Source organism: Pipra filicauda, unplaced genomic scaffold, assembly GCF_003945595.2.
Source record: "Pipra filicauda isolate LSUMZ 115617 unplaced genomic scaffold, ASM394559v2 scaffold23_size5868930_pilon, whole genome shotgun sequence".
Taxonomy (NCBI): domain Eukaryota; kingdom Metazoa; phylum Chordata; class Aves; order Passeriformes; family Pipridae; genus Pipra; species Pipra filicauda.
Genome location: NW_024104354.1, coordinates 3982785 through 4010738, shown reverse-complemented (window position 1 = coordinate 4010738; position 27954 = coordinate 3982785). Strand labels below are relative to the sequence as shown.

Genomic DNA, 27954 nt, shown 5'->3' with positions numbered 1-27954 from the left:
AACTTTTTCATGCTACCAGCGAGACTTCTTGTAACCCAACCAATAGAACAAGTGCATTGCAGAGGTATGAATCTTGGGACTTAGACTTGAAGAAATTCTGCAGTCACTGGCTATAGCTTATTTCAGAACAAGTTCTCTTTTCTGTGACTTTGAGCTGTTAGAACGCCCCTTTTACTGTGACTGCATTCCCATTTGAACTCATGATAAAAGCAGGCTTTCAAAGCTGTTCTAAACTGAGCTCTCTTTTTGCCTATTCATTTAAAAAACAAGTAGTAGAATTTGTCTTACATATAAAACAAAATTCACTGATTTGTTCTGTTCACATGTTGAATTGCATTCTGCCAGTAATGTGAAATCATATTTCATCCATTTGCAATAATAGTTCTCTGTAGCTCACTTCCTGTAAGCTAGTTTTGATAGCTTTGAGACTGAACAGCGTGTAACCCTATGAAGAATTGTGGTTCAATTGGTGGAATCAGTTGCAGTAGTAATTTTAGGATGTGCCTGTCATGTATGAATAAACCATATAGTATTACTTTAAAATTATTTTCATGCTAAACCATCTGCAACATCTTCTTTCTTCTCAAGATTTTAAAGAGGCCTAGTTTTGTACTTCTTTGGCTCTGAAGGTTATTTTCCAATTTGCTTAGAGCCACATACTTTTCCGGTTGAAGCCTTGATTCCGCAAATCTTTAAGCACATGCTTAGTTCTACCTAGTGACAAAATTTCTTATATACTGACTAACAGAGTAAAAAGTATTAATAAGATTTGATCTTTATTTGTCTTTCAGGAAATCTTTTACACTCCTCCAAATACTTCAAGCAGCCCTTTTATTGAGCAAACTATGCCTGCGAGGCTACAGAGGAGGCCCAAAATAAAAACAGAGATATCTGCACATTTCTCTAAGAAGGACAGTTTTTTCCATTTAAGTTTTAAATGGAAGAGAGAAGGAAGGAGAAAAGTCATAGCAGCACCTGTTACACTGCCTGATAAACCCATCAACAGGGCAAAATGTGGTGTAAACATGGCCATCAGCAGAGTTAACAAGAGAAATGAGCCTCTTACACCCAGCGAAAGTAATAGAGATCTGTAATTGGAATGGTTGCCTTTAGAAATACAGGAATACACAACTTCTGTGGCTGCAAAAAAGGGCAAAGGGTAAGAAAGAAGAGCCTTGGTTAAGAGACATAAATTCACAAGTGTTTTAAGAAATGATGGCAGGTTGTCTGTAATAACTTCCTTTGTTTCTTCACCCCAGGTCAAGAAAGCGGTCAGTGCAAATGTTGTTTTCAAGACACAGGCAAAAAAGTGAGTCCAATTCAGCATACACCTAAATTCCTCTGGGTTTTTCATGTTACCTTCAAGTGTGGGAAGAAATATTTGTGAAGTGTAACTGAAAATAATCACTCCTACGGAGACCAAGAAGTCCTCAAACTCAATGGAGAGTCTGAATTTTGCCCAGGACCACTGGTGTATTTGTGTAAGACAGTAAGTCATCACTACAAGGATGATAACAAAGTGAACCAAGGAGCAAAGCTGGCTGAGTTTGGAAACAATTTTGAGAGTTCTGATAAATACACAAGGTAACAGAGTAACAAATGCAATTACAGACCAAGTTTTCTCAGTCAGTGCTATGTATGGAAAACTCTGTGACAGCAAGTTCCCACTAACAATCAGATACAAAATACATGTCATGATCAGTTCCACCACTTGGGTCACATTGACAATTATGCCACCTAGTTTGGGAGATAGCTTTTTACAGCAGGCATTTGCAATATCTTCATACGTGTCTCTCACTCTTACCAGTTGCCCATCTTCATTTTCTTCATACAAGCAAACAATTAGAATTTTGCCTGTGTAACAGCATAATGCTGCAGCCAAGACAATAAGAAGTAGGCCACTGTATCCACTGTGGAGGAGAGCATATGGCAATCCTAGGACAAATATTCCCTGAAAATGAAAAAGAGAAAGAAAAGATAGCACATAATTCCTGAGGCAAAATGTTTACTAGAAGCTGCACTCCCAAACCTCTCCTCCATTGAACATTGTTTTCACCTAGTTGCATGCTATAAGTACTGCTACATTCAGCTAAGTAAGTAACAATCATGAGAAATGTGTTTATTTATGAGAAATGAAATTATCAGCAAAAATAACTGCTACTATCAAAGCACACGTAATGATAAGCTGGGAAAAAGAGAATGTGACTGAATGATAAAGTCAGGTTTCCAGTTAATATTTAATGCTGATGTGATTAGAAGCACATTTAAGAAGGTTCATAGTTAGTTATTCAGTCAACATACATACTAATGAAACGGATTCAATATCAGTAAAATTAAACAGCTGTAGCATCATCTGTGCGAGTTTCATTCCAATTAAAAATAGCACTGTAGATAGATCCAATAATGACAGTTGTCTTTAGCCTAAAAGTTGTTAGCAGACCTCTGGAGAGAAAATGGCATTAGAGTGCCTCAGACTAAACTTGTGTTTCCTCTGCAGCTTCTGTTTTCCTCATGTGGCCTTTGCTCTTGCTAAGTCCACTGCTAAAGTGATTTTTCTCGAAGCTGAGATTCTAGACTTCTTCGTCTAGAAGTGTAAACTTCTTTGGATGTTTAAAAATACATGCAAGACATATAGACTTTTTTTTTCTCTAAACAGTTTCTGAAAGGAACATAGTTTTACTTGTTTTATCCAGTGGGAAAAAACCCCAACAACATGACATTCTAGTTTTGCAGAACACTGTGTGTTTTTCTCCCTTTCTTCTCTGTATTAAAGGACAAATTACACTTTTATGTGGTTTTTTTCCATCAGAATAAAACCCAAAAAACCCTTGAATGATAGTTACTGATAAAAAGATGTCGCCGGGACAGAGAGATTTCTCTGAACAATTTTTCCTGCACTCTGTAGGCCTTGCTTGCCATGGAAGTGACAAGCGTGTATTGTTTATACTTATAGACTGTGAAAATATGTGATGCTTATACTTGTTAGCTGTGTGTCTAATTATAAGGTTTGAGAACATAATATGTTTATAGAAAGAAAACCTTGAGAAACTGAAGATAATGAAACACCTGCAAATTTAGTAAAACCCTAAAAGCAGATTAATTAGAAAGAGGTTTCTATGCCAAGGATGATTTCAGATCTCGTGGACAGAACATCAGGTCCAATGAACTGGAGACATGAGACGCGTGCACAGACTGAGCTATCCAAGCCTCTTATTATAAGCATGTGCCCTAAACAAACTAAACTGTATAAAAGTTAACTGATTTAAATAATAAATTGACATATTGTCGATCCTAAGGGTCTGTGAATAATATGTTCATGCCTCCCCATCGATAAAAAGATCCAATTTAAGAAAGGTGACATTTCTCTTTTTATACTACAGAACTGAAATTAAGAAATGCACATTAGTCACACTGGTCAGGTATTTTTGTTCATGACGACTGAAGGATAGTGAGGAAATAAAATACAATTAACTAGTTCTGCAGAAACTTTTGCTTTAATATTTCTTACCACACACATAACATGATGAAATCTGAGCATTTGTGCTCACGTTTGCTATTCTGGTCTGACAGAAGGACTTGATTTGCATCAAACCCATCTAGACTCTATTTCTGACCAAACCTGAGCAACCCCATCTGCTCTGCAAAACCCTGACAGAAACAGATCTCCTGACAGAAGGGGGGACTCTTCTCTCACGTATTGATTGGACAGTGCTACTGACTGCAGCCAAAGCAGAAGAGGTGAGTTTAGTGGTCTACGTCTTAATTTCAGACTTTTCCATCTACAAACATGAGCACAAGGTCGAGTGGGGGACCAGAGTTTCAGACATTCTTCTGCCTTTGGTATTTTCTATCAACTATCTTAGGTTTTATACCCATCAAACAGTTTCTGTGAAGGCAGTGTAGGAGCCCAGATCTGAGGGAGCTCATCAAGAAGGCGGGCGCTTGTCTCAGCTTTGTAGGGCTTATACCTAGCACCCCAGTTCTAAGTGATACAAGTACGTCCACACCTGATCCATTAGGAGGACTCTGAAGAGAGGCAATTTTTCAAACACTAAATAATCATTAATGTATAAAAAAGTATTATCCTTCACTTCCAGACACAAAATAGCAATCCTTTTCGGGCAGATTGTGAGATGAACATTAACCAGAAAAGAAAGATTTGAAGTCCTTGAATCAGAGCAGTGTTTCTTCTCTAAGTCAATGAGAAAAATGGAGTGCCCATCATATGAAAGAGCATCACTACCTAATTTACCAGGTTTCACTCTAGATGCAGATATCTTCAGCTTTTAGCTGACTTAGAGCTGGAAAAATCATATTAAATATATGCCTTAGTAAATTTCACTTAAAAAGGTCTATGCCTTTCTATTTTGAAATAGAAGTACTTCAGTTATTATTACTGATATAATAATAAAGTTATTGACTAGGTATTTTCTTCATTGTTTTCCATGACTTCATTTACAGCATTTGTTTTATGTAAGTCACATATGCTATTTCATTTAGAAGCTGGGATGTTCAGCTATGCAGCTTGTGGTATTTAGGCACCCAAATCTCTCCGCTCAATATCTTATCTACATTCTAATGCAGGTCTCATGACCCAATTAGCTTGAAGTGTAATTAGCATTTCTTTTGTACATGAACTTCACAGAATTGTCCAAAATTGTACCATTTCTACCATCTAACAGTCTACTTTCATAAAAAGATTAGATATCTGGATGTTTCCAGACTGCAGGTAGCACATATGTAACAGCAGCTTTTGATATGCCATTTTTAATCATGGCTTTCACTGACTGGCAAGTTAGATAGCTACCTAAAGAACTGAATTTGGTTTCTTTCCTATGAAAACAATCCTTTGGGAAGATTGACATAACAGATAGATTTTAAAAGCATCACAAATAAACCAAGTCTATGAAAAAATCAGGAAGATAAAACCATAGAGTCATCTTCCATATTAACATAAGAACAATGATGTTTTCTCAGTTCCTTGCAGTCTGTATAAAGCTTATCTCATTTGTTCTATACTCCCAGCACTATTATTTTGCTGCTTAACCTGCAACTGGGACTTAAAATGCTATCTGCTGACCCAAAGGGTCACTGTATAATTAAACTGCAGGTAAGTGTCAGCATGGGCCTTACCCACACAATGGCTTCTCCCCTGCTGAATTTAGTCAATTAACATTTATACAACTAGTCTCAACCTAAACCAAAACAGAAGACTTTGAGAGAGGTTATTGCTTTCGACAGTCATTTACAGTCCTGACCACAGGTGTCTGCTTTTCCATGCTTAATTGTTAATTTAATCAGAGCAAAACATAATTCCAAATTTTAACATCTCCTTGCCATAGTTCATATCAAATAATTTAATTCAGTATCTAACACAGACCACAGGATGATAGTGGGGGGTTTGGGGCTGATTTTTTTTTCATCTTGTGAATTCAGACCTTATTAAACAAACCCATTTTTGTCTCTATATACTCGATCTTAAAATTATGTATCAGTGGTTGTCAGTTTCAAGTTTAGACTTTAGTATTTACAAATTGGACATTTCTACGGAAATTGTGAGCTTCTGACATCTTTGATGTCTATTTCCCAGAGTGTGTAAACTTCAGCTCTCAATTACTAATAGAAAGCAAACATTGTGGACATAACTGATTTTGCAGCTTTTTGGATATAGAGCATGGTTAGTTGAGAGACATGGGAGGACATTGAATATGCCAATGCAGTAAGTATATATGTGGTGAAATGACAGTGTTTTTCCTGCCTTGTCAGAAATGGTTTCTCCATTAAATAATGAGGAGAAGGAGGAGGAGAAGAAGAAAGAAGAAAGAAGAAAGAAGAAAGAAGAAAGAAGAAAGAAGGAAGAAGAAAGAAGGAAGAAGAAAGAAGGAAGAAGAAAGAAGGAAGAAGGAAGAAGAAGAAAGAGAAGGAGAAGAAAGAAGGAAGAAGAGGAAGAAGGAGAAGAAGAAGAAAGAAGGAAGAAGAAGTTGTTGTTTCATATATCAGCACATTGGCAAATTTCTACAAAATAGCCAAAAACGTTAGTGATGGCCACAAGAACTCAAAGAACAAAAGTCACACTGTCAGACTTTAAAACTCAGTTTGTATTTGCTCTCCTGTTCTTACCTTTCCAAAAGCAATAGTTTCTGTTAGGAAAATTTTCTGAACATTGCCAAGTTTGAATAGCTTAGTTTAGAAAAAGATATCATTAGTAAGTTCTTATTTTGCTGTCAATGTAATATAACAGGTACAGGCATCAATCTGTATTCTCTGGTTTGCGGCTCATCAGCAACCTTAGAACATTGCTTAAAGTGACTTGCAGATGAGGAAAATTCCTCCTCCATAGAGAAATGCTTTCATGAATGTTGCTGAAAGTGGCTGTTGTGCCCCTCTCGTGGGAAGTGAGTGCACACAGAATGCAGACACAGCATGACGGTATTTCACTGATTCCTTGCTAGTGGAAGAGGGGCTCAGGTAATTCCTGTACCATTTGTCAATGCACATTGGGTCCAGTCTGGCCCCAGGACTTGCTCTTACTGAGTCTTCTGATCCTGTGTTCTTATGTCCAAATTATGGCATAGACAGCCTTAGCAGTGAGGCATCAGTTAAAAATGAGCAGCAAAAGGAACTAAATTGCTCTAAATTGTTCCCTAAATTGCCTCTCAGCTTTTAGTTTCAGCGGTTCTGTCTGGAAAGTGTTCCTGTCCGAGCAGTTTTATTTCCAACTGTTCTAGAGCAAAGTCAAATACATTACCTCTAAATATGTTGCTTTAAGGTCATCTGTTTAGAAAATAGAATAGCATAGGGAAAAAGCACCAACATATCTGGGGACAGAGGAGGTGAACTTTTTGAAACAGTCCTCTGTCACTGAGCAGCTTGAGTGGTTGTGTTATTTGCCATCACTCCCTCCACCCAGTGTAGGAAAGGAACCGAAATTCTCACCCTAGACTGTGGATGGAAGTGGACTGTTCTTTGTCAATGAGCAAATATGTGTCTAGGTAGGGGTCCTTGTCAAACCCTCAGAGCAGACTTAGTCATGGGCAGCTGGGCCAAGGAAGGACTGAGGGCTCAACTAACAAGGATAAGAGTGGAAAGGGTATGTAAGAAAATATCAGACTCAGACAGCAGCTATCTATTCACCTTGTCAGAATATCCCCAAGAGGAAGCATCCAAGTATGATAAGTACCACCAGGAATCACCAATCCATCTACAATACAAACCAGCAAGCAGAACAGGATTTCCAAATTACATCTGCACATTAAAATAAATATTTTGTTGATGGTGTGACTACAATATTTATACTACATGTATGTATTTCTCATACCAGCAAGACTGGCTGCTTATTTAAAAATACCTGACATCTGGATCAGTGCTGAATGCAAAAAATGGGCATTCTGCTATCATACCTCTATCATACTCCTTCACCTCAGGGCAAGCACCTCCCCAAGGAATAAAATGGATTTAGAAAAATGATAAATGAGCACAGCCAAGCACTCTGAGAAAAATATAAAAAAAAATCAAAATTCAGTTTTAAGACTTTTTAGTCCCAAGTAAAATATTTCACGTTATAAATTGTTTTAACCTGAAATATGACATTTTGAAAAAAAAACAAAACAAATTAAAAGGTAATTAAAAAGTAAAGAAGATCAAATCACAGTCAGAGTTGAGGCATGCCAAAAGACCATGAAATAAAATGGAGTGAAAAGCAATGTTAAAAAAAAAAAGAGAGACAGAAAATTATTTCCCCTTAAGACTTAATCATATGGAAAAATAAATTAAGAAGTGAAGAAGAATTTAACTGAAAATTATTCAGTTTGTACAACTCTCCTATATATAGAATGCATGCTGATATGCCAGACTGCCAAATTAGCTCTGACTGACTTTCTCACCATCTGTAGTTACTCCGGTGGAGTGGTTAATTTAGGTCTAGCTATTTTCCCCAACTATGCATTTGATTCCTTGCCATGAACATGGGTTAGACATGGAAACTTTACTGGAAAGCATTCTTCATAAATCTTCTTGGAAGAGTAGGGAGACAAAATCAAGAACCCTGTTTTTCAGTACAATTCCATGAAGTATTTAATTATGTTGTTTAACATTTGTTGCTGTTTAAAATAAATCATCATCATCATCATGGCTGGGCTTCGCGAACGAAGATTTGGGAAGGCTCTATCCACATTTGCTACAGGCACGCTGGTGGCTTATGAGGCCAATACGTGACAGACAAATCCGATTGCAAAAGGCACAGCAGAAAGACTCCTTAGATGGTGTATTCTGCAATACACGGTTCTTTCTGCGTTGCCTTTTTTCCTCGAGGGTGATCCTGCGAGTGTTCTCAAAGGAGACAGCTGCGTTATAGATGGTGTGTCTCCAGGCCTCCCGATTTGAGGCCAGAGTAGACCAGTTATGGTGATCAATGTTTAAAATAAATAATTTTCCCAAATAGATGCAAGCCTGTGTTGCTGTGGTATTTATACAAAGAAAAAATTTTATAAGTACAAAATTACAAACATAGTAAATCCCTTAATCTTATGCCATGATAACAGAGATGCTTGCTGACCTGCATGGTCTTTTTCGTTTCTTAACCACCACTGGGACCATCAGTGATTTTGTATGTTTTTCCAAATCACTGTTGAGTACACTGAGTAATACTGGACCAGCTGTCATTTATTCTACTAGATAACCTCCTAACCCTACTAGAAACTCATTCCTTTGACAATAGATCCACACTGACAGTTACTTTTATGGAACCTGTCACTTAGGCAGTTGCTAATCCATTCAAGATGTACTGTATTGTTGCTTTAATTTTTAAATCAGCATGTTGTGTATTAAAGTGTCAAAATTCCTTTTAGAAGTGTAAATATATTATTTATCTTTCACTGCCTAAATTATAATGTCATAAAAAGATTATATGAAGTGTGTTTAATACTGACTGTAAGGACTCTTCCTCCAAAACATAATGATTGACACTAATTATATTTCTAGCTTTTTATGCTCTATCAATTAAAACCTTTATTAACAATTACATTCTTTTTCTCAGCATTCTTGCCAGTTTTCACTAGTCAGTATTTATATGGCTTTTAAAATATTGAGATGATATTCACAAACTTTTGAAAATTCCACTTGTGATAGCAATTGAATAAGAATATTACCAGGTCAGATAGACCTTTTGTTGTGTCTCCTAGGTGAAAACTTGCTGGACATTCTGCTTTCAAAATACTATTGAAATACATTTTAACATCCGTTTTAAATAACAACTATGGTTATCTCATAGTTAATTGTCTAAGTCTAAGCTTGGAAAAATTAGGCATCTCAATTTATATGTAATTCACACCTGTCTTAAGATAGGCCATTAATAGAGCTGAGACGAATTTCCTTTAAGAAATGTCCATTTCTCTTGCTGGGCATACAATGTGTGTCCACACAATGGAGTGTGCACACACAGCACAGGAATTCAGGCATAACTTTTTAATGTCTGATGGAGAATAGTATGACATCTGTCCTGAAAAATTACAAAATGGTACCCTCTTCTCCTGTGCTATGAGCACATTCTCCTGGCTCTTTACAGGAACAACATACGAACAGCTGCATCTCTTTTTCAGTTAAGAACGGTTTTAGAACTTTCATCTACTGCTGGAAAAGCAGAATATCAATGTAGCAAAATTCAGTGAGATATCTCAGAGAAGATGAAGGTGGTCTTACACTAGAAAATCTCTAAGTTAACTTTTCACGTCCACATACTCTAGGGTTTTTGTCTCAGTGGTTTGGCCAGGATCGTTTGTGTGCAATAAGAGGTGTCGTCAGTCCAGTGCTCACTATGTCCCTGGTGTTCATCTTGGCTAATGATGACAAATGGATTTTTTTATTTACCTTCTATACTCTTCTGGAATGGCTGCAGTTTGGGATATTTTGCCTCATTATTTTGTCTCATCTCTCATAAATATTAGGCAAAATATTCCTGACTTTCTCAGTGGTGTTGTTTGTCTTATCTGCATGTTTTATAAATACTGTCCTCTACTTCATTCCCTTAACACTTATCTAAAGGTGAGTTTTTCTACCTCTTCTTTTGAATGAAATCACATATATGGTGCTCTGTAGCAGTTAACTCGCACCTTCCCTTTTAACTTCGTCCTACTGTTTCTGCTGGTGCTTTTAGATGAGCATACACAGTCACATACACAGACACACACTTCCATTTATACTTCATTGTTACCATGATTAGTATTTCTGTTTAAAATTTTTAGACTAAACATAATCTTTTTTTTTCTAATTCCTAAATTCCTAAAAATTTTTTTCTTATTGTTCGAATTCCTGAGAGATGCACTTTCCTCCTAGCGCCTTTGCATTCTCTTTTCTACCGGTCCTTATTTATGATTTACTATTATTACTCTCACCTTTTGTTTCTCCCTTTTATATATATACATATATATATATTTAATTTTAATTGCTACATTTACTTCACTCCTGAAGTAGGAGGGGGTTTTAAAACATTTATATACTCTTTCGTAGTTGTGAGATGTTGCTTTTGAACATGTCATAAATTCTTGTTAAACTTTAAAATTGGCTATCTGTGCTTATTCTTTCTAATCAATTATCTCTCATAATTTTCTCCAGGTTTGAAAAATTCACTCTTTAGAAGTACCAAATATATATACTACTGTCCTCTGTTTTCCCATAATGAATGTAATTAGATCCTCCAATTCATTCATCTTTATTCAACATAATGAGGCTCAAAGTTGAATTACCTTATGCTAGGTTCAATACCTTTTGTGTCAGATAATTATCATCTATCATTTTTAGAAACTTCAGTGATGTTTTACAACATACTGCATACAATGCCTAGCATAGGTCTTTAAAACTGGAGTCACCAAGGACAATACAATTTTTCTCTTCAGACAACACCTCTATCACAGATAATTAGCCGTCTAACATGGAGTGCCACCCTCATTTCTTTTGCCTACTCTTTTTTGTAAATATGCTTTATCTAATTATTTTTAAACTTCAGGTGTATAGGTCATCCCACCATATATTTGCAATATCAGTAACATCCTATTTCTTCTCAGCAGTAAGAATTTCCATTTCCCTAGGAGGTTACCCAAACTCCTGGTAGTGCTCTACAGATGTCAGGAAAAGAATTCATCTACTTTCCCACTCACTTTGCAGTTTGTTCATAGCTCAGCTGAGTTTGAATTCAAAAATACTACAAGCTGTTCTGTGGAAAACTTCAAATATTGTCTCTGGCCTGTATGACCTTAGCAGCAGATCCATTTCCTCTAATATCAGCAAAAAATCTTCCTTTAACTTCAGGGATGGTTGAATTAGACCCCAGCAATCTTGTTTTTCCTGATTTTTCTCATTCTTTCTGCCATTGCCAATCCTGTGTCAGCTGAAGGGAGGATGGTGACTAAGGTGTTTATTCTGTGATTAATGCCTTCATTCACCTCATACACTGACAGAAACTTTAGAAGTGTTTACCTGTCAATCCTTCAGATACCAGAAGCAGATGATAAGGCAGATAGACTGCTGAGGGGGTACTGTGATAAGATAAGCAAGTAAAGAAGCTGCATGGTCTGCACTGCAAAATGTATGTCTCCATTTGACTCACAGAAACCACTGATTTCATTCTACTTTTAGTGGCCAGATTAGTCCTAAGGATCTCCTAAAACTTAGGAAAGTGAAAAGAGGAAAGAAACTGTCTCACAAAAAAAAAAAGGAATTACTTCTATTGAGTGTGACAGCTGATCTCATTGGCTTTGCTATTGGTTTAAATATTTGTTCTAAAACCAAAATAATATGCTCAATGCTTAATTCTGAATGGTTCAATGGGAAATGTTAGTTTGCATAAATCCAGAGCTATCTGCAAAAATGCACTGAATCATACCAAGAAAATCTCCCAAGCAAATTACCTTTTAAGAAAACATTATTTTACTTGGTCCCAAAGGAGAAAGCAGGCTTTCATAAAAGAATGAGGGCATTTTATTATGTGTTATGCAGCTGAGAGGAAAGAGAGATGGAAAAAGCAAGGCAGTTTAAACTAAAAAAAATATTATTCTAAAAGTGGCAAACAACATGGACTTCCTGGCTGCTTACCCATTTCTCTCATTATAGCTCATCACAGATTGTCAGGTTTTCACCTGAAGGCAGGCAAGCACTCAAAACTTCCAATACAAGAACATGAGAGTGAGTTCCCATGAAAATATGGTCAAAAGAACTTGAAGGGAGGCAGAGGGTGGACTTTGGGAGATTAGAATCAAAGCAAAGCAGTGGGGAGCCAAAGAATTTCCTTTGAGTGTGCACTTAGATAACAAAAGGAGGAGTTAAAGTGCATAGAAAGTTCTAACTGAGGCTAGGAGAAAGCATTGTTAGGAGTTCTTAAATGTCGGTCAAAACACAGTTCTTGTCACTTTTAAGAAGTAATGATGAGGAAATGGAAGAAAACAACCCCATACTACAAAGATCTTTGCATTGGAAAAAACCTTATGCACCTCTGAGAGTTGAAAATGAATCCAGGTTACATCTTCTAGAAGCTGAGTTATATTTTCTGAACACTGGTATAGGATTTGTCATGCAGAATAAAAGGTGACTGAATCCTCCCCTGGTTAATATTACCCTGTTCTTTTGTCAGCACAGACCTAACCACCAATTTTAGGTGGACTCTTACTCAAGCTATAATGACTCCCAGAGTTCAGTGTATAAAGGAGAAATTTGTCTTAGAGTACTGCCTGGGGAGAATATAGTTAATAGTCTGAATGAGAGACATAAATAGTGATATACTTACTATTTGTTTGGTCTTCAGGAATCGGTAAACTAAAACAGAGTATCATATTATATTCTTCTGAAATATGTGAAAAATGTGAAAAAAGCTGTTGTCTGACAATTAGGCTGGTTATAGACAACAAATTTCTACTGCTTTTCCTCTCTTAACCTCAGTTAAACTTCAGTGGCACCCCTGGAGGCTTCTACCTTCGGGATAAAAGAAGTAGCATGTGATTTTACTATCTGATAATTCATCATGGAAAAATACAGATAAAGGTGATGTTGCAAATGAATGCCTATAATGGAGGTGTCTCTCTCCTATAATGACATAAAAGATCACATCATTCTTAAAGTTCAACAAGGTAGAATAATTCCCCTATTTCCAAGTAGATTAGACAAACATTCCCAAATGTGCATAATTAATAAGAAACAGAAAATACAAAGATCAGAAAAGAAATGTGACTGAGTTTTATGGCATGCTCTGGACTCTTATCAGAAAAGCAAATTTAGGTAAGTTCTCCTTTTTAAAAAATAAATAAATTTTGAATATGGTTATGCATTGTGAAACCAGGCATATGGCATATAGAATGCATGTCAAAAATGTCTTTTTAAGGTCTCTAGACATAAAATACTTGAAGTATTACTACTTGAGGAGGTATTTCTCGTTCAGTTTGTACAGCCTGTGACACAATGGTTCTCGACCTCTACCTGACCTATAAAAAAAAAGTACTGGAGTCATAAAATAAGCAGTACTCCTTGTCTGTAGTGGTTTTTTTGTTTGTTTGCTTTATTTTCCTCTTCTTATTTTTTTTTTTTTTCTTAGTCTGCATTTCACCTGGAAAGACTCAAAGACAGGATATTGTCTGGAAATAACAGGTGAGGGAATAACCCGGGGATCTTGATTATCCTTGACCTTTGACAAAGACCTCAGGTTTATTCTTTACTTTTAGATAGAAAAGCTGTCTGATCAAGATAAAAACACTTCTTTCATTATTAAAACAAAGTTAGCTAAGTAATGGCTGTAAAAGTTTGTATATTTAAAAAATAATTTTATTTCTTTTTTTTTTTAACTTCAATCATTCTGATACTGCAAGGAAAACTTCCCATCTTTATTGGATCTCTCCTGGTTGTTTACTTCGATGTTGAGAGCTGTAGTGATTTCATACTTGAGCAATTTATTTCAAGACTACATTTAGTTTCTGTTCCTTTCTCCTAAATAGCTTTCATTTTTCACATTCAAATTTTTAGGTGAAATCAAAAATTATTCATGGGGTGAAATTAATGAATTTTAAGCAAAAACTCAGCTGGTTAGAAGTGAAGTTACTAAAGTGACTACTTTTTTTGCTCTCAAGGAAATGATTCCTTCTTAGCATCTATGAATTGGGTTAGTTTCACCCAACTTTTTCTGTCTAAAATGGACATTCAATGAATGAGTACCCATAGTAGCTGAAAAGATACACATGAAAAATCTACCTTGCTTTGACGTACCCTTACGAGGAACGGTATTCCTAACTTCTCCTATCTAAATATAGCAAAAAATAAAGCTAATCTGGTAACTCTGGAAAGGATGGATAGAAATAAGGATCACCAAATGATTACTCACTCCAACAGCGTAGGATACTTGTTTCAGGATTTGTGAATCTCCCTTAGAGATGCCTGTCTCTCACTCTGTAGAGTCAGGTGAATTCCTTTAAAGGCCATGAGACTGTGAGTGCCTTGAAAGAGCTAAGGAAAAGCAAGAGGGTGGATAATTTGAGAATATGACTGCACCAGGGGAAGCAGGAACAGGGGAGAAAAGGTGTCATTAGGTAAACTGAAGATCTTTAAAACATGAGGTTGTGACCCATAAGAGATAGAAACAAGGGGTAAGAGAATATAATGGGCAAGAGTCTGTGAGGAAAAATTACTAGATATGAGATACACCTAACTATAAGCATAAGACAGGAACAAGTAGAAAGCTAGAGGGAAAGTATGTGTTATGCAACTGATTACCCTTTCTGATTAGGAAAGGAATCCTTCAGGGGTGGAATGGCAGATCCTCACAACTCAGGAGAGAGTAAAGAGTCTCTAAAATCGCAACCAAACAGCAGAAGGAAGCCTACAGTTTTGTGCAGGTATTTTATTTTTAACTTGAGATGACAACAACAAAAAATACAAAAGAAAGAGCTCAGAGAGCAGCTGGCTTCCCAGAAGAAGTGAAAAAAAGTCAGCAGGCAAGTAAAGGCAACAAGAGCTGGAGTGGAGAACTCATTTTAAACTTCAGATCCCAATTAAAGCTTAGAAGATTTTCAAGTCCCTTAAGGGAAGGTGGCTGAGGAGATGTCATTTGGAGTTGCAGAAATCATGCAGACAATGAGACAAAAGAACAGATTCAAATTGTAGTGAGATAGAATAAATCTCAGTGCCAACTTATTAAGTTACAGTAAAGAGAGAGAATTAACAGTCACTATAACAACAAAAAAAGATAATTTCCAATAAAAAAAGAAACAACTTTCTTATAAAAAAATAAGATATATTGATTGTATCTATGTGGCATATCATTCTTATCCTCAATTGACATTTTTTCAAGCTTAAGTAGGATTATTAATAATTTCTGAAATACCTGGATTTAGTTTGAAATAATCAAATTAGAATGGGTTTTAAAACTAAAAAAATGTTCTCTGCTTATCAGGGAGGAATTAGCCTGAATTAAACATGATTCTGGAGGGGAAAACGGCAATAAAAAACCTATCACGAATGGAAATACCCATGTAGAGTAAAGGAGAAGGCTGAAACTCCCTCTGCTATCAATAACATAAAAAAAGCAAAACTATTTGTTCTAGAGATTACAGAACATAATCTATTGGTACTGCCATTTGTGTCAATTCAAGAACTGGGCAGAGAGAAATTGATATAGATAGTGGAATATGTGTGTATGAGCTGCAGTGAACGTTTCTTCACTTTGACTCATGTTTACGTTTTTGTGAAGTAAATACTAAATTTAATTTTTTTGTTAGCTATTTAGTAACACGGTATTGTACATATGGCAAAACTAGTGCCACTGGCCACGAATATGGATAAACATTGTCTTCCAAGAAACATGGTGTGTGTGAGGAGGGAGAATCCATGCAAATAGAAGACAATTTTGTTTAGCTTTAGGGGTAAAATATTCTATACAGCTTACTGTGCTAAAACTAGGTTACAATATATCATCTTCAGTACTGTGTATAATCAGCGTTTAGGGCTTTTTATTTTCTCAAATAGCTCCATTTGCTCATTCAGATAGAGCTTGTACCGCTTCAGCAAATCTTCTGCTCTCAGGAATTACACACACTGAAGTAAACTGTAGATTAACCATCTATGGATTGTGTGGAAGAAAGTTTACCATACAGAAAATCTGCTAGAGAAATATTAATATTTCTGATTCTACTAGTATATTATAATAATTCAGATGTCCTTTACTTTCAGCATTAAATTCTCATAAACACTTGCAAATGCTGAGCTTGTCAATTTTTATTCCTTGATGAACTCTGAGACTCACTCTTTCGCTTCATAAAAAAATGAGCTCCCTTCTGAAAATTTGCTAATAGAAGTGAAGGAAGTTTAGAAAAAAATAGGAAAGGAATACCATCTGACAAAATATTTTACTTTCTGCTGCCTGTCACTCTGTTCTTGCTGTCTTGGGAGGAATGTTATCCCGGAAGGAGTTATATGTCTATGGCTTATTAAAGCAAATTCGCTGAAGTTACATACCTCATAAGTTGAAGAATAGGGACAGAAAGAATATTTTTAAGAAGAATGTTTTCCAGTAGTGATAGCTGGTCCTTGGCAGGGCTATAGACAGGAACAAGTGTACAAATTATCTCAGCCACAGAAAGATGGGAAATAATTATAATAGGCAAATTGGGCTTTGTTTTGAAAAGTATCTGTCAAACCTAATATCACAACAATGAAGTAGCCAAATATAATAGATACAGAAATTCAAAGTTGTCTGATAAGTGTATTTAAATACTGTGTGACCTGCTATGAATTAAAAAAAAATAAAAAGAAGAAGAAGAAATGACACCATCTATTTTAATTCATCTTGTTGAAAATGCTCTCAGGGATTCATGACACCAAAATTATGGTAGAATAATTTCATTTTAGTACAGTGGGAAAGTACATCAGCTATTCCCCTCACGTGAGGGAGCCAGAGATCCTTGTTCTGCAACAAGTCGTGGGGCATTGTGTTATCCCATGGAATAAAGTGATTATGGCTTTCAAGCAGCTGACAATTTTTGATCCTTTGTTTTTGGTAACATTTGTTGTTTCAAAGGGTATAATTTTCATAATGCCACTATCCATTTATCTTTGATATCATGGTTTTGTCATTCTCTTTCTTGACCATCTGGATTTTTAGGATGGAATGCCCATTTTAATGTCTGAATATTCTAACAGTACTCTTATCACATTTGTTTGCCAATTTATCTTGTGCTCAGCCCCTACAGTAGATCTCAACAGCAAGGAGAATCCATTCTATAAAGAGAAAAGGGAGGAAACTGAATCAAATATCAAGCTGACTTATTGCAGGCTACGTTTAAACAATCATTATTTTGTAAAGAGTTTCTGTAAAATAGAAAACATTTAGAGACTTACTTTCAAAACTGTTTTCATTATTGCAGCACCTGAAAGTCCTTGAATGGAATCCCATTGTGCAAAGCACTGTGCAAACAAAGCACAGAGAGATGGCCTCTTCTCCAAAGAATTTAAAATCTAGGGGTAAGATAACAGGAAACAAATACAGGCAAAAAAGAGAGTCAAGGAAACCTTGAGTCAATATCAGAAACTGAGTCGAGTGAGGAAAAAGTGGTTTCAATGTAGCTTATAATTATGCAGTTTTCATCAAAAGGATATTTCCAAGAGTATCAGAGGAATATCCTCATATAAATTCATAGGAATGCTTGTTAAATATTTAACAAATTGACAATAGGATTGTAACTGGAAGAAGAGAGATTGGAGTCAATAGATGCAGGAAAAAAAATGGTAGATTATTATAGAAAAGATGAGCAGCTTACATTAAGGTGTGAAACTGCATCAATTTCCAGGTGGGTACGCACAGGGTGAGCTTGGCAAAGTCAGGGAAAAGTGTGTTACTTGACCCAGAGGGGGAATCATTAGTGCTCAGATCAGAGTTTTAGCCTTGTGGATTAGTAAATGAGACTGTGTATTAGTTTGCAGTAAAAACTAGGTTTACAGCAAAAATAAGCGGGGGCTGGACGTAGTCTTAGTGTAGGATTTAGAAAGAGGCTGACTGAAAGATGATGCCAGATGGCAGGCCTGCATGGTAGAAAGGACAAGGATTTACACAGGCAGTGAAGGAATGTTGCTGTGGGCAGACACTGGTTGGAAGACAAGGAACTCTGTTTAGCTGCTTTGATTGACTGCTGAAAAGACAGACCAATATTTTATGAGAGCAGCTGTGGGATCTAAATAAGATGTGAACTTGAACTTGAACAGGAAAACACACTCTGCTGCAGTCCCACACTCCCACGGATGGTGAAGGATGCAGTGTCTATCAGCTGTGTCTGTAGGAGACCCAAGAACCTGAGTCTGCTGCAAGTGATGACCTCAGGGAGGAAGGTGAGAGGTAGACATTCAGGAGAGATTGCCAGCATTTGGTGTGTACCTGTTTACAAACAGCAGTACAGAACAGAGGAAGCTGATCACGACCACATGTATTAATTCATGCAGGACTTTTTCTTTCAAAAAATTATTGCAATTAAAATTAAAAATAGAGTGGTGTAGTGTGTGTACTTCTAAGTTATCTACATGCCAATGCAAAAGTTTTTTTTAGACATTAACACCCCCAGAGCAGGCCATCTCCTGGGTGTTTTGAAGGTTTCCTAATGATGAAATGAAGAAAAAAAAAGAGGTCTGGGAGCATGAGGGACAATGACCAGGTTTCTGTGGTGCTCATATATACCATTTATTTTAGATGTGTTGTAGGAGAAATGCAAATGGACACACCCTTTTTGGAAATATATGTTAATATGCATGTAAATCATACCTCTGTCACTTGACAGACTGTCAATTAAGTTCTTGCAACGCCACTGATAGTAGTTGGCCTTTCAAGAATGTTAGGATTTTAAAGCTCTTGGATGGAGACACGCTTAAGCTGACTGAGATATAACGTAGGTGATATATGACAGACTCCTCCAGGGCATCCACCCAAGGAGTTCTGTCAGTGTTGGAGGCAGGTCCATGCACGGCACCTTGCAGGTACAGGAGCAGGAAGCTGGAACTTTTGGGTCCTTTTCATCTCAAGGTCTTCTTTGATTCGATGATTGTATGTCCTCACTAAGGCTGTCTCTTGGCAGACTGAATTTGGCAGCATGCCAAAACAACTCACATATTCCAAAACACAAGTTCATGTTATTACTAGCTAGAAACCACCACTGTAAGGAGAAGAGTTGAGCTGGTGTCTCCCAGCTTACTTGCCACACTACTGTATGCTTACTTGCTAGTTCTTTTGCCCTTTAACATGCAGAAAATTTCTATTACCAGCTGCTTCATGTAGGAGGACTACAGCCTCACATCTATAAAACAGTTGTTCTAAAAGTTTAATAGTGGAAGATTTTCCAGGTGAAACAATTTTCAACTTATGACAACTGAATAATCAATGAGAAGTCCCCACTTATAAGAAACAGGCACTTGCAAATTCTCCAAGACTTTCCGGACCAGACTGTGACAAACTGAACATCAATCCCAGCATAAGTATACTGTGTATTGCAGTGACTTAACTACTGTTTCTAGGAATAAACTCAAGATACTATGATGGCTTTTAAATTTAGATGCTGAAATATACAGCTTCCAAAAATTCTAGACAAGAAGAGTTTCAGCTAAAGTTGTTGGAAATGATAGATATTTGACTGCTAAAAATTAAGTGTCAAATAAATACTTTCTTGAAATGTAAGGTTATATGTAAGTTGAGGTTCTGAACAGAATTATTCATATTTCTTTAAGCCCACTAGCGCTTCTGGCTACTATTATCAAAAGAATGTAATATTAGACAGCTATGTCAGTAAAACTCAGGTGAAAAAAAAATTAAAGATTTAAGATAAGGTATTGGTTAAGAATAAATATTTTAAAATATATATATCTTACACAGTATAATCAAGATATTCAGATTTAAGGCTGAGATTGCATGTTAAATTCCATGGGTTTATTGAGCATTATACTTTAGAATGTTTCTCTCTCATCTCACGTGAGATAATTATCTCACATGTTATTTAGCTCAAAATATATCAATATAATAGATTATTTTATAAAGTATGTCAGTTTTAGCCAAACTACTGAGGCTATTAGAATCATTTATGAAGGAGAAACAGAGAGAGACACTTCCTGTAACTGTCCCGCAACTCATCTGTTAGAGATGGAATTTCGAGCTCATGGTGTAGGTTAGCATGATCTAAGGACTGCTTTAACTTCTAAAAATATTTTAGTATGTAATTTTAACTCCTAGAAGGCTGTAAGAATTGCAATATTTTGATCTGTTACTTGTGTGACCCATGTACTTTTTTCTGGGATTCTCCATGAGCTATTATGGTGTTTTCTGAACCAATTGTCTGTATGTTGGGACTATCTGTATATCCAAAGAATAATTTTTTGGAGTAGTTATGTTATAACACAGTTTCTATTTGAGGGAAAATCTGACAAAGAGGGGCTATGGAAAACTGATTTGCCGTTCCTAACATTTTCATAACAGTTAGAATAGAATATGCTGATGTAAATCCATTCAATGCTCCCTCCGCCTGTTCATTGCCCAGATGATGTGATGAACAACATAAAATTCAAACCTGATGAAACAGCAACTTAAATCCCATGAGAAAAATCCAAATATTTCTTCTTGGAATAATTTTAGGTGAGCCACCTCTCTATGTTTAGGAGTTCTGGCTTCATAAGATTTTATAGTGTTTGCAGCTGACCAAGTAAAAAGCGGATTGATACAGTGTATTCTTTAATGAGATTTATGGGAACGGCAGTTAGTTAACTCAAAATCAGTCGGCTGCACAGTACTTACATGTCAAATAAAGAGATTTCTGTGAAGTAGATATAGTTTTCTTGTTGCAGGATAACACATTTTTGACAGAAAGCTTTTGTGATAAAAAGTAGGGTTGGGAAAAGAGAAGATATATATCCTTCATGCAGCCTTCTCTGTACTATATGGATATATGCACAAAACTAAAGAAATTTACCGCATAGTCTAAGATGAAATAAAAGGTTATATAAAGTAGTGATGTATATCTGGAATTTTTTTCCCCTCAGAGAAAATCAAAAGAGAAAATAAAGGCACAAACATTAGTTACAGAGTCTTCTTCCTGAAGAAGACTCCTTCTTCCTTCTTCTTTTATCGGTTGCATTGCATAATAGTGACATTCTATCATAGGAAAAACAGACCTGAATTTAGATGGTTCTAACGAGGTTTTTCTCTGGGTTGTGGCCATATGGGTTTCTGGTTGCAAACCCATTAAAAATAAATTTGGCCAGTACTGCAGGTGCATTTCATCTAAAATCATAATATTTAGAATTTTTATGTGCACCACAATAGTCCTACTGTCTTGGAATTTTACTTTATGCTGTCATTTTTTGATGCTCCATTTGGCAACTTTTATTACTTGCTGGTCCTAGGTTAGATATCAGCACTGGGCATCTCCCTTTAATTCACAGTACCACATCTTGATATAAAACGCAGAAGTTCATTTCCCTCCAATGTCTATAATTTAGTTCAGAGTATGACGTCAGCTTCAATGTATATGACTTTAGCTTCAATATGAAATTCAAAGTTACTGCTTGGTACACAAGAAAGGATTAACCCATGTTCTTATGTCTGGAAAATAAATACGTGAGATCAAGTACTGCAAAATCCAAGTGGTTATTTAGTTAAATGTGACTAAATTATTTAAGGTCGAGGATTATTTATACTGTTATACATCTAATGACCCACTTTATAAGCACGTACATATTTAAATTTAGAAAATGCTTTCAATAAAGTTTAATGTGAGGGGTGTTTAGACACCTTTAAAAGATGTTTGCCATTATATCTTTAGGGACATGTCTGCTAATTCTGATTCTCAGCATGAGTATGTTTTCCACTTAAGTATTTGAGATTTGTGGATATTCAGCAAGAATTCTAAAGATTGGTCTATATTAGGGAGATGAAGGCAGGTAACTCAGAGGAAACATGATAGAGTAATAAATGTCAATTATGAGGTATTTTCAAGTGAATCTCTTAGACTTACATAAATTAAAATGAACCGAATTGAAGCGCAGTATGGAAATACGGCTATAAAGGCACACAGTGAAGGACATGCGGATATTCGGTCCTTAAGTGATGATATTGAAGTGTTTAGTCTTTTCTAAATTAATGTCCAATATACAGAATATAAATATAATGATTACTACTGCAATAATTAGTAATTTATTACTGACACATTTTAAAATAATTATTAATACTACTAATTGAATTATGGTATTTCCTAGAAGCACTCACAATAGACAAGCACCATATTGTGCTATTCTGATCATGGAATTGTAAAATTCCCTCTTCTGCAGATATTTCTGATCTTCGTACAACTTAATTCTTTTAAAAATGCAAGACACGAAAGTTGGCAATATTAGGTATCAGAGGCATTGAATCAAACTGCCCGTTCAGTATGATTTCACAGAATCACAGAATCATTTAGGTTGGAAAAGATCTTTAAGATCATCAAGTCCAACTTTAGACTAAGTGCCACATCCAGTCATTTCTCGAACACCTCCAAGGATCGTGACTCCAACACCCCACTGAACAGTCCATTCCAATGCTTAACAACACTTTCCACAAAAAAATAGTTCCTGATGTCCAACCTGAATCTCCCCTGCTTGAGGTTATGTCCTCTCATCCTGTCAGTAGTTGCCTGGGAGAAGAGACCAATCCCCACCTCAGTGCAACCTCCACTCAGACGGTTGTAGAGAACAATAAGGTGTCCCCTGAGCCTCCTTTTTTCCAGGCTAAACAACCCCTGCTCCCTCACCTGCTCCTCACAAGACATATGCTCCAGACCCTTCACCAGCTCTGTTGCCCTTCTCTGGACATGCTTCAGCACTTTGATATCCTTGTAGTGAAGGGACCAGAGCTGGACACAGCACTCAAGGTGCAGCCTCACCAGTGCCAAACACAGAGGGGCAGTCACTGTCCTGGTCCTGCTGGCCAAACTATTGCTGATACAGCCCAAGATGCCATTTGCCTTCTTGGCCAGTTGGGCACACTGTTAGATCATGTTCAGCCAGCTGTCAACAAGCACCCCTAAGTCATTTTCTACTGGGCTGCTTTCCAGTCAGATTTATCATATTTTACAAAACATCCAGGAGAAAATTGTGTAATTATATAAAACTGTATTTTAAAGATTGTACAGGCATTATAATGAAATGAAAGACATTTGGCGCTTTCTGGTAAAGTGTCTGACTTTTTTTCACTCTTAAACTTGTTTGTGCTTCTGAGACCTAAGTGGAGATTGACTCACAAATGTGAGTTATAAATTACATCTGAGATTAATATTATTTCACTTCGTGTCATTATTTCGCTTCCTCTGCCTCTCCTGTTTTTCTCTCGATTCTGTGTTCTCTTGTGCCCCTTCATGATACTATAAACTGAATGCCTTTTTCCTTTACTTTAACAGAATCACAGAATATGCCAAGTTGGAAGGGAACCACAAGGATCATTGAGCCCAACTCCTGGCCTTGCACAGGACCATCCCTAAGAGTCACACCATATGCCTGAGAGCATTGTTCAAATGTTTCTTGAACTCTGTCAGGTTTGGTGCTGTGACCACTTCCCTGGGGAGCCTGTTCCAGCACCCAACCACACTCTGGGTGAAGAATCTTTTTCTAACATCCAGCCTAAACTTGCCCTGACACAACGTCAGGCCATTCCCTTGGGTCCTGTCACTGGTCACCACACAGAAGAGGTCAGTGCCTGCCCCTCCTCTTCCCCTCACGAGGAAGTTGAAGACTGCAATGAGGTCTCCCCTCAGTCTCCTCCAGGCTGAATGGAAGACCAAGTGCCCTCAGCTGCTCATCATACAGCTTCCCCTCAAGGCCCTTCACCATCTTCCTTGCCCTCCTTTGGACACTCTCTAAGAACTTAGTGTCTTTCTTATATTGCAGTGACCAAAACTGCACACAATATTCAAGGTGAGGCCTCACCAGTGCAGAGCAGAGTGGGACAATCCCCTCCCTCGACTGGCTGGCGATGCTTTGCCTGATGCCCCCCAGGACATAGTTGGCCCTCCTGGCTGCCAGGGCACTGCTAACTCATATTCAACTTGCTGTTGACTACCAGGTTCCTTTCCATGGCACTGCTTTCCAATATCTCATTCCCCAGTCTGTATGAACACCCAGGGTTGCCCCATCCCAGGTGTAGAATCCATCATTTTCCCTTGTTGAACTTCATATGGCTGGTGATTGCCCAGTCCTCTAATTTGTCGAAGTGTCTCTGCAGGGCGAGTCAACAGCTTCTCCTAGTTTTGTGTAAACTGTGAACTTGCTTAGTCCAGCATCTTAGTAACTTATGAAGATGTTGAAGAGCACAGGGCCTAAGATGAAGTCCTGTGGAACCCCACTAGTAACAGGTTACCAGTCTGACACTGTTTGCAAAAATCCTGCTATATGTGGCTGGCAAATAGTCTTTCTTTTCCTTTGGTTCTGCTGTGAAATGCTTTACCATTAGAATTTTACTACCTTCTTCCTTGTTGCTGTTGCTTTACTTATCTATCCAGCGTTACTGTACAAGTTATTACAAATATATTTTTTTGCTTTTTGCTGCTACATACAAACAAATGCAACTTGCATCACTCTGCCAGATAATGCTGTACATTTTCCCATCAGAATTAACTCAGTTTTATGTTCTCTATCCTTACCCAGGATAGAACATAGGTTTTCATTTGCCTGTGCAGTGTTGGAATAAGAAACATGTTTCCTTGGAAACTTAAATGTCTGAAGCAATCATTTACACATAAAATATCTTCACCAGAAGCACACATTTTTGCAGTTCAAGTTGAGAACAAAATAAAAATATCTTCTTGTTTGTTTGCAAATATTTATATTTAAAGCACTATAAGAGAACCCTTGCATTTGATTTCAGAGACCAAAGATCTAATCGTTCCCATAATAAATCTGGATTGTGAAATAATTTCACTTTTAGACTAATTGTATTCACCAGAATAACTGTTTAGAACACTTCAGAAATCCGCTGAAATGTTTACCTCTAATTGCTATGCAAAACACTTCTGTCCTTTCCTCTGGGTAGGGCAAAACAACTCATTTTAGCATAGACTGTCTTCGCCAGTCAAGAATGTTTGTATTGTTTTAATCATTCTGCTCACAACTCAGACTTTCTCTTCAAAACTATTCATAAAAATTTCCTCAAACTGTTATTTTTTACTGACAGATGCCCATTCAATATTCTCTCCTCTCTCCTCTCCTGCCTTTCCCCTCCCCTTTCTCTGCTCTCTGCCCCTGTTTCTAAACCAAATGCCTTGCTCCCAATCCCAGGTCTTGGGAAATGGAAAAATGCGTAGAATCTATGTGTGCATAGATTCACATTTGAGGTTGCATATCCACACAGTTTAGCAATGTGTCATTAGGACCCTTTGGTTGTACTACTAATGAAACTGCAGATCCCAGGCTTTGCAGTTTTCAGCCTGCTCTCTTAACGATGATTTCTAAAATATTTGACCAAATGAGAGCAATGGTATGCACCACTCAGTATGCTGAGAGTTTTGACCAAGACCATAGTTACTGATTTGATTGGATAGTTTAGCTTGAATTTGTCCACATTTTAAACAGGCAACTGTATCTTTGATTGTGTTTTTACACTGTGTTTTCAGTCTATTTTTTAACTGAAAACTATAATATTAATAATTAATAGTACTTGTGTACACAACAATATTCGGGATTTTTTGGGCACTTTGGTGTGTTTACAGAGGCATTGTTCAGAAAGGAAAACAATGGGTGAGAGAACATGACTTGCCAAAAGGTCATACAGCAAACATTGACAAAATTGACTTCCAGAATGAAATCTTGGCTTCTGTGGAATCAAAGGCAAAACTCACAGAGAAAACAATGGGCTCTCATCCCAGACTCCTGTCCTGTCTAGATGCTGCTGAGGGAGACTGAAGATAAAATGTGTTACTAGAATGCAGTCGAGGTATTTTAGGACTTCACACTTTTATTCGCAGCTGAACACTTTCAGAGTATGATATGCTGCTGTACCCTGCTATTGCATTGGCTCTCATGTGGTGGTGCTCATGTTTGAAAATGCAGCAGGGTTAGAAATATGTCCTTTTTTCCTCCTTTGCAGAGCTGAGGAATGAATTGGATATGTAAACAAATGTTCATCATCATAGTCAGACTTGTGTAATACCAGAAAGATTATCCTTCTATAATTAAAGTGGCATAAAAGTTACTGGGACTAGATGTGTCTGTGGATACCGCTTTATTCTCATCATGTCACGCAGAATGTTAGTGGTAATGATAGAATTATGTAAGGAAATGAATCATGAAAAGTGAGAAGAAGATTCTGAAACATTTAGTGCTAAATTTAAGGATTCAGAAAGATACTCCACACATAATTCCACACAGAATGCTGGGACCAAATGTTTTCAGTCTATTCAACCTAACTATTTTCTTTAACACTGACAAGTATTATTACACTTCTTGTGCTTCGTGCTTCAATTTATTTCTAGTCAAACTTACATGTCAGTAAATTTATTTCTGACGTCAGTCTGGCTCTTACCATCCTCTTTTTATTAGATGTTTATCTCACACTTCTATCAAACATCTCTGTCACTGAATTCAAATATACTTATTAAAGGTAATGCCTGCACTTCCAAAACAGGTGCAATCACCACCTTTTCAATTTCACAAAATTTAAACATTTTTTAAACTTTAGATAACATATGTATCATTTTCCCCTTTGGAACTCTTTTTTTCAGAGTGCTAATCTTATGCAGAAAGGTTCAAATATGTGAGTAATAAATTCATAGAAACCTTCCAGAATACTGCAAAATAATGGTGTAGCTAAGTAAAACAGAACAGGCTAAGTGATGATCATGTTTTTCGAATGATGAGTTTAATAAGTGGGGAAGTAAAAGGTTACCTGAATGGCGTTTGTTACATTCCATCCTGCTTCCCAGCTGGTGATCAGTTTGACCTGGGCATGTGGCAAGGGAGTTGGGAACATGTATTCTGGATCCTGGTGACAAACATCAAGCTCAAAGTTCAGGGGTCCATCTGGTTCCTCACTGTGAGCTCTGTTCAGTTCATCTCTTCTAGCAAAATTCACACGTTCTTCATCAGTGTCTAGGCAGCTGTCCAACCTTGTAAGTCCCAAAAAGAGAGACGGTGTTTCCCTTAAGCAGTTGAAAAGAGATGAAAAAGTCTGCTTCAGGTGAGCCATCCTCAATACCAAACTTAAAAGTAAAATTTTTTATTACATGTCTTTATGTTTTTTCAGCAGTTGTACCTTGTTACTCCTTTTGTTAGGTTAGTCTTGATAATGTAGCTATGATAAATGGAGTTTGTTGTCCATAGTTCATTTATTTGTGCTTGTTTCAAATGGCAGCTAAAGAAATATCTCCACAATCTTTAACATACTGCCCAGAGTAGTATGCAGCTAGATTTAGTAGTCTGCAACCTGCAATTTACAATTCAAATAATTTTTCCTTTTACCTATGGCTTCTACGTAGATCAGTCATTCATGAAGCATCTACAGGTGGCTGCAAGAATATTTTCCTGTGCATTATGCATGTTTCTAATACAAATAAATAGCTCTGCCAAAAGGAAAAAATGCATCATTAAAAACTAGAGTTGATAGACTGACTGCTAAGCAAATGCATGTAAACAAGTTCACTTTTCCAGATGTGATGATTTTCTGCTGTGTTTTAGTGTCTACAGAGGTCAGTAGAACTTAAAAAATGTTCTTAAAAGAGCTTAAAGCAGCAAGATAAAGAAAAGTAACTTGTTTGTAACTATATGTAATTCATAGTTACTAGTAACAGTTAGGAGAAAGACACAGAGTTTTGATTATATGTTTACTGTATGGATGTGAATGGTATATTATTATTAGTCACACTGTAAAATCCTAAAAATAATGTTTACAAAAGTATCCTCTTACTTCCTGGCATGGCCCATGGAATTTGTGAAGGA

General features: G+C 36.8%; 1 protein-coding gene across 1 annotated transcript; it reads right to left on the bottom strand.

The window, feature by feature from the left end:
* Positions 1–180: 180 nt before the first annotated feature.
* On the bottom strand, positions 181–27205 carry LOC114004237 (vesicular inhibitory amino acid transporter-like). Its single transcript, XM_027752059.2, has 2 exons — positions 26906–27205; positions 181–1951 (listed from the first exon to the last, which is right to left on the bottom strand). The coding sequence occupies exons 1-2, from the start codon at positions 27203–27205 to the stop codon at positions 800–802; spliced, it is 1452 nt and encodes a 483-aa protein (XP_027607860.1). The 3' UTR covers positions 181–799.
* Positions 27206–27954: the final 749 nt, after the last annotated feature.

What these genes read in the sequence shown, in the direction of transcription:
- LOC114004237 (XM_027752059.2), bottom strand. Translation starts at nt 27,205, where the DNA reads ATGGCTCACCTGAAGCAGACTTTTTCATCTCTTTTCAACTGCTTAAGG. An exon ending in ATGTAACAAACGCCATTCAG is followed by an intron (nt 1,952 to 26,905) that starts GTAACCTTTTAC and finishes TTTCATTTTCAG; the next exon opens with GGAATATTTGTCCTAGGATT.